General features: G+C 50.4%; 1 protein-coding gene across 1 annotated transcript in view; it reads right to left on the bottom strand.

The window, feature by feature from the left end:
• The window catches only part of SEL1L2 (sel-1 suppressor of lin-12-like 2 (C. elegans)), a 48,353-nt gene that overhangs the window by 7,126 nt on the left and 33,731 nt on the right, over window positions 1-7,496 (bottom strand). The window contains exon 16 of the mRNA XM_015425425.1: window positions 2,932-3,101. Within this exon, the coding sequence (XP_015280911.1) occupies window positions 2,932-3,101 (170 nt within the window). The remainder of the gene's footprint in view (window positions 1-2,931; window positions 3,102-7,496) is intronic.

A 7,496-nucleotide genomic window follows, 5' to 3' on the forward strand; every position in this document is an offset into this window, starting at 1 on the left:
GCCCCGCCCCCTAGAGGTTCTCTTCCGGAGCTCCGTACCTGAGAGCTCCCCGCCGACTAGAGCCCTGACCGTTACACATCTTTACCATCAGTCGGAACAGGATTCAAGTTGCATAAATGCATGAGGTATTCTCTCAAAGGTATCTTAGAAACCCTGGTTAGGATCCAGCATTCTGCTGTGGGTCATGTCCTGCTCATGCATGGGGGTTTTTCAGGGGGGGCCCCCCACACCTTTCCGGCCCCAGTCTCCATTTCCAAGGAATGTCCCCCTCAAAGTTCCAAGGCCCCCCGGAACACTGTCCCACGTGGGACAAGGGCTGCCACTGAAAAGAAATACTGGCCTTGTGCACAGGCAGGGGGTGCGTTTTGGCCCTGACACGAAGGTTCACGAGGGTGTCCACAACAATGCTCCCTGTAAGCTGTGGAGTCTTGTGAGCAAAAATTCTACTTTGTGAGCTACTGGCATGAAAGGTGTGAGCGAGCAGTTTGGCTACTGCATAAATTAGTTTGCTCTGGAGCCACATCCTTCCTGAGGTAAGACAAAAGTCTGTGAGCTGGAGGCTAAAAAACTGTGAATTCACGGCCACAGGAGGTGGTGGCAGCTACGAGCATGGACAACTTCAAGAGAGAATTAGATAAGCAAATGGAGCAGAGGTCCATCAGTGGCTATTAGCCACAAGGTATAGATAGGAACTCTCGGGCTGGGGCAAGTGATGCTCTGTATCCTTGGTGCTTGGAGGGGCAACAGTGGGAGGGCTCCTAGGGTCCTGGCCCCACTGCTGGACCTCCTGATGGCACCTGGTATATTTTTGGCCACTGTGTGACCCAGAGTGTTGGACTGGATGGGCCATTGGCCTGACCCAACATTGGCTTCTCTTAGGTTCTTATGAAGAATCCAAACACCATCCATTTTCTAGGCTTTTCCCTGCCTTCCTGTGACCCTTCCCAAAACTGGTTCGATCCAACGAACTGTCGTAACATTGTAGTGCTACAGCAATAGATAGCCACTTCCCGTGTTTAAAAGAGCCTCCCCAAAGCTCTCCAGTTGCACGGACGAAATGGCCTTATTGCCACAGCAAAGGCCTCTGCATTTGCAGCAGCCAAAAGTGTCACATCAGGGATTGGGCCTGAACGAATGTTTCTGTGGGTCCAAGGAGATCCACCCGTGGAACACGGAAGGGGAGAGATGGGAAGACCGTGCGCCGTGGGCAGAAATTCCTGCGTTGGCAGAAACACTGGTCTGGATCCAACCTGAAGCTGGGGAAAGTACAGGGGAGGGCAACCAAGTCGATGAGGGGGTTGGAGCACCTTCCCTAGGTGGAAAGGCGGAAGAGACTCTGGGACTTCTCGGCTGAGAAAAGAGACGATTAAAGGGGGACAAGAGAAAGGTTTTAAAAAAGGATTCATGGGGTGGAGAGAGTGGACAGAGAGGAATTTCTCTCCCTCTCCCAACTAGACTAGACCTCGAGGGCATCCAATGAAGCTGATGGGCAGTAGGTTCAGGACGGATAAAAGGAAACACTACTTTACACGGAGAGGGATTAAAATGTGGAATTCGCTGCCAGAGGATGCAGTGATGGCCACAGAAATAAAGAGCCTGAAAAGAGGATTAGATCGATTCATGGAGGATAATTATCAATGCCTGCTAAGCCATGGTGGCTGAGGGGAAGCCTCCACATTCAGAAGCACTAAGCCTCTGAATCCCAGAGCCAGGAGGAAAGCTCAGGGGAAGGCCTCGGCCTCCCTGCCCTGTTTGTTGGCCCTCCAGAGGAACTGGCTGGCCCCTGTGTGAGACGGGAGGCTGGACTGGAGGGACCCTCCCTGGTCTGACCCAGCAGGGCTCTTCTGGTGTCCTTATCAGGGGAAGGCCTTGGCCTCCCTGCCCTGTTGTTGGCCCTCCAGAGGAACTGGCTGGCCCCTGTGTGGGACAGGAGGCTGGACTAGAGGGACCCTCACTGGTCTGACCCAGCAGGGCTCTTCTGAGGTTCTCATCAGGGGAAGGCCTTGGTCTCTCTGCCCTGTAGTTGGCCCTCCAGAGGAACTGGCTGGCCACTGTGTGTGACGGGATGCTGTACTGGATGGACCACTTGGTCTGATCCAGCAGGGCTCTTCTGATGTTCTTCTGAAGGCGTTGGCCTCTCTGCCCTGTTGTTGGCCCTTCGGAGGAACTGGTTGGCCACTGTGTGAGACAGGAGGCTGGACTAGAGGGACCCTCCCTGGTCTGACCCAGCAGGGCTCTTCTGGTGTCCTTATAATGGGAAGGCCTCGGCCTCTCTGCCCTGTTGCTGGCCCTCCCTCTCTACCCTGTTGTTGGCTCCCCAGAGGAATCAGTTGGCCCCTGTGTGAGACGGGAGGCTGGAGTGGATGGTCCCTCCCTGGTCTGATCCAGCAGGGCTCTTCTGGTGTTCTCCTCAGGGGGAGGCCTCAGCCTCTCTACCCTGTTGTTGGCTCCCCAGAGGAATCAGTTGGCCCCTGTGTGAGATGGGAGGCTGGAGTGGATGGTCCCTCCCTGGTCTGATCCAGCAGGGCTCTTCTGGTGTTCTCCTCAGGGGGAGGCCTCAGCCTCTCTACCCTGTTGTTGGCTCCCCAGAGGAATCAGTTGGCCCCTGTGTGAGACGGGAGGCTGGAGTGGATGGTCCCTCCCTGGTCTGATCCAGCAGGGCTCTTCTGGTGTCCTTATCAGGGGAAGGCCTCGGCCTCTCTGCCCTGTTGCTGGCCCTCCAGGGAACTGGTTGGCCATCACCCTGAACCCCTCGGGGGAGCACAGTTTAGAAATTCAATAAATAAATAAATAATCAGTTGGTCACATTTCCTTTGGCAGGTCAGATATGTAACCCCAAAGGAAACTCTGCTCCACCACTGCTTTTGGTTACGCTGAATGTTTGCAATTAAAAGTCTGCTGTGTTGATGAGACAGGGCCAGGCAACCTTACCTTATGAACGCCCAAGCCGTGCTCGCACATATATCCCAGATTGAACATGGCTTGAGCACTGTACTGATCGGCAGCAAGGATGTAATGAACCACGGCCGCGATGTGATCCCTCTCTGTTCCAAAACCATAGTAGTGATAATCTCCCATTTTAACTCTGGCAAATGCGTTGCCTGGAAAACAAAGACATAGTTTTGGATTTTCAGTTTTAATTATATCCTGCAGTTAACATTCCGAATATAATTCTATTTTGTGTCTTCTGAATGTCGACTGCCTGCTCGTGAAGTCTGCTGTGAAAATGGCACGTGATAGCAATCAAAATGGCCTAACTCCTGATCAGATATATGTGAAGGGGGCCAAAACAGCATATGGTGGAGTGGATCCGACCCCGTTCCTATGACTCCTCTGAGCAAAGTTGCAAGCCTTTCTCCAGCCTAGCCAGTTAAGTTGGAAGGAAGAGGAGGAGGAGACTGGATTTATACCCCTCCCTTCACTCGGAGTCTCAGAGCGGCTTACAAGTTCCTTTCCCTTCCCCTCCCCACAGCAAACACCCTGTGAGGTAGGTGGGGCTGAGAGAGTTCTTTCAAGAACTGCCCTTTCAATGACAGCTCTTGTCAGAACTATGGCTTGCCCAAGGTCATCCAGCAGCTGGAGGAGTGGGGAATCAAACCCGGTTCTCCCAGATTAGAGTCTTTTGGGCACTTAACCACTACACCAAACTGGCTCCTACACCAAGAAGACTCCTGAGAGGAAGGTTGGATCTACAGCAGTGGTCAGTACTAGTGTTCACTTGCTTCAGACGCAAGACCCACAGTGCTAACTTTGATGTATAACATCCAGAACAACATGGACCCTTGACAGTTTAGAAGCCACCCTCTCTCATATTTGATGGCAATCCCTCAAGTCCTGAAAAGTACTGAGAAACGTTGAGTCATTTCAGCAAAGTACTTTTATTCGGATAGAACAAGACAAAGAACTGCCGGCTCGCAGGCCGGTATATATGCCCAGAAAACCCACCACCAAAACACACCCTCTACTTCCTATAGGCTATTTACAGTAGCCGAGAGTCCCATAGGCTCTCGGCTGCGGACCTGGCCCTCTGATAGGTGCGGGCTAGGATCCGCTTGGCTATTGTTCTCCCTGAGCGAAGCTTCAGGGCTTTGCTTGACCGCATGGCCCAACGGTCGCGCACGTGGTAATGGCGGAGTACATTACAAGTTCCATGATGGCATCCCCTTGAAATCACAAGGACAGAGAGAGTGGGACATCTTTACTGCTCTTCTATAGCAAAATGCACACACAGGTCAATGCATTTTGGGAGTGCAAGATCTTATTCATGGTCAGGGCTGTCTTTTGGGCAGCCAGGGTTAAACCAGCAGAGGAGTGGAATAAACTGTACTTGGTCTGAAAAATCCGATTCAGGGCTGCGGTCACACGGAGCATTAGCCACGCTACAGAGACGGAAGATAGGCGGATTTTCCGGGCGCGATCACACCGCAACATTTGGGAAGTGTAGAGCTCCCATCGCAAACCCGAGGCTTCCCGCGGAAGATGTGGAGTTAAAAACTAGTACCTCCAAGGTACTAGTTTCCGGAAACCGCGGGGCAAGGGCTGGCGTCTGATCGCGTTACGGGTGGTGGCATCCGGCGCCCGCCCATGTCCCGTCGCAAACAGGGTTTCCACCCCCCAAGTCTCTACAAGATGCGCAAAGCACCCAACAGCGAAGAAGAAAGCAAAAGTGCTGCTTCGGCTTAAAAAAAATAATAAATGACCCCGTTTGTCACGGCAGCAGCGCCTAGCCATTGCTGGTGTGATCGCACCGTGCCGCTTCTTTGCCGCGCTGCAGGATCGTCGTGTGATCGCCACCCTCGTTTACCCGCCGGCACCGAGGGAAGGACCCGTGGTGTGCCGCCGGCGTGTCTGATTGCGTAATCGCGGATCAAACTGCGCCGGGGCAATTAGCCACGCCTCCTCCCCCGGCGATATCCGGCCCGTGTGACCGGGCACCAGGTTTAGCAGGATTGCTTGTACACTATGAACTGCTATTCGGTGTGGGGTGAGTTTATCTTTCGATAACGTAAAGATGACAGTGGGTTGGATCCAGCCAGCAGGTTTGCTAAATCTCACCCAATCCCCATCCTTATTACAGCCCCCATCCTAAGTGACTTTTTTCCATGCAAGTCCCATTATCCCCAGGATGGGTCATTTTCATGACCTGAGGGAACCCCTTCGGCCGTTTTTCATGACTGGAAAAGCTGGCTGTGTCCAACCTAATGGCTTTGATCTTCCAACCAGTGAGTGGAATGGTTTTGTTTTTAAAACTGCACTAGAAGAAATGTCTTGCACTGTGTCTTGTGCTTGCAGAAGAAATAGCAGAGGTACAATAATAACTCACAGCACAAATATACAACGTGGAGTAATTTTAGCACTTCTGCTTGAAGAAGGACTGTCTCACATATGATTCAGGTGGGTAGCCATGTTGGCCTGAGTTTGGGTCCAGTGACACCTTTAAGGCCAACGAAGCTTTATTCTGGATATAAGCTTCCGTGTGCATGCACGCTTCTTCAGATACATTGAAACAGAAGTCACCAACCATTATATATAGGTTGAGGGTGAGGAGGGTGTTGCTAGGAGGGGCTAATTAGATTCAAGATACATAAGTAATGGAGCAATAAATATAGCTAAGACTGGATGCAGGCAATTGGTAAGACCTGTGAATAGCAGCAAATTAGCATACAGCATAATAAAAGAGTTTACAAACAGATGCTGAGAACTGAATGACATTAGCATGTGTAGTGAGATAAGAAACTGATATCTCTGTTAAGCCCTGGGGGTTTCATTGCTCTGAGTGTTGTAATAACTTGTAACTCAGCAATCTCCCGTTCTAGTCTGTTTCTGAAATTCCTAAAGGATTTGCTGCTATTCACAGGTCTCATCAACGGCCTTCATCCAATCTTAGCTATATTTACTGCTCAGTTACTTATGCATCTTGACTCTGATTAGTCCTTCCTGGCAATACCCTCCCCACCTTCTACCTATATGCCCTCTATCTGTATGCAATGGTTGGTTAACTTCTGTTTCACTGTGTCTGAAGAAATTTGCATGCACACGAGAGCTTATCCCCAGAATAAAACTTTTTCTGTCTTAAAGGTGCCACTGGACCCAAACGTCATTCCATTTTACATACGGAAATCTTCCATGGGTACTGTTGCTGTGGAAATATCTGGCAATCTCCAAGTTTCATTATCCAATTCTTGTAACATTTTATTCTAAGGACCTCACTCTTGGGCTCACTTTTTCTGACGTGTGGACTAGACTTTTACAAAAAAAGTCTTTAATAAAAGAAAATGCTTTACTAAAACATGGCTCATTTTTCCAGACCAGCAGGGGTCATTGTGTAGAACAAGAGCTGCAGGAGCTCATCAGCCTATCTAATAGGCTATTAACATAATCGCTTATTAGCATATGCCACGCCCCCTGATGTCACCGGAAGTGATGTCAGAGGGGAAGCAAAAGGGGGGGAGGCATCTTCAAAAGCCTCCCCCTGCCCTTCCCCAGCCGGCCTGCCAAGGCGGGCTGGGGTGAGGAAGTGAAGAGAGAAGGGGTTTAAAGTTTAAACCGCTTCTCTCTAGAGTCGTGCTGCAGTGGCGGCGCGATCTTTCCATTATATTCTAGTTGCCATAGAATATAATGGAAAGAACGTGCCACCGCTGCAGCACGACTCCATAGGGAAGGGGTTTAAAGGTCAAGGACCGAGCCTGGCCCGTGGTCTTAACATCTAATTAACATCTAATTGACTATGAGCAGAAACATCGCGGAACATCTGGGCAGTGGAAATTCATTCCTGTAATATACCATCTAGATTAATTCAATCAGCCGCCAGCACTTTGTATTTATAATGTTTTATTGTATGGTCAAATACTGTGTATTTTAATGTAGTTATGCTTTTATGGAAGCCGCCCTGAGCCCGCTTGCGGGGAGGGCGGGGTATAAGTTTGATAAATAAATAAATAAAGGGCCATAGAACACAATGGAAAGATTATACCGCTACTGCGGCGCGACTCTAGAAAGAAGGGGGGCAGGGAGCTGTGGGCGGGGCTTGCCACCACCGCCATTTGTGCCCACTCCTGGGCTGCGGGAGCAGCGCGCTTCGGACCCAAACGACCCCTGCAGACCAGAGAACAGCTGCAAGGGTGGCAGCCAAAACGAATATAAAGAGATGCTGTCCTTTGCACATCTCAGACAGAGGCTGAGATACATTAACCCGCAGAGATGGGCAGCGAATCCAGTCACCTTCAGGGCACGGAGGATGAGGGAGAGTTAGTTGCCTTGCTCGAGTGACAGTTAAAGGTTCACAATAGCTACGTCTTTACTGCTCAGTGAGTTTATTTCTATGCTCTGTGGATCACCTACAGGCTTGGACAGGCGTGTCGTAGCACTCCAAAAAAATAATTCGTTCTATATCTCAACGATCATGATCTTGGATCGTTTGACCTTTTCTTCTGACAAAGATGGAAGAACAGACGTGGAAGATCCATATGAGACACACGTTTAAGCTATTCGACGCT

This window comes from Gekko japonicus, unplaced genomic scaffold, assembly GCF_001447785.1.
Source record: "Gekko japonicus isolate JY-2015 unplaced genomic scaffold, Gekko_japonicus_V1.1 scaffold4516, whole genome shotgun sequence".
NCBI lineage: Eukaryota > Metazoa > Chordata > Lepidosauria > Squamata > Gekkonidae > Gekko > Gekko japonicus.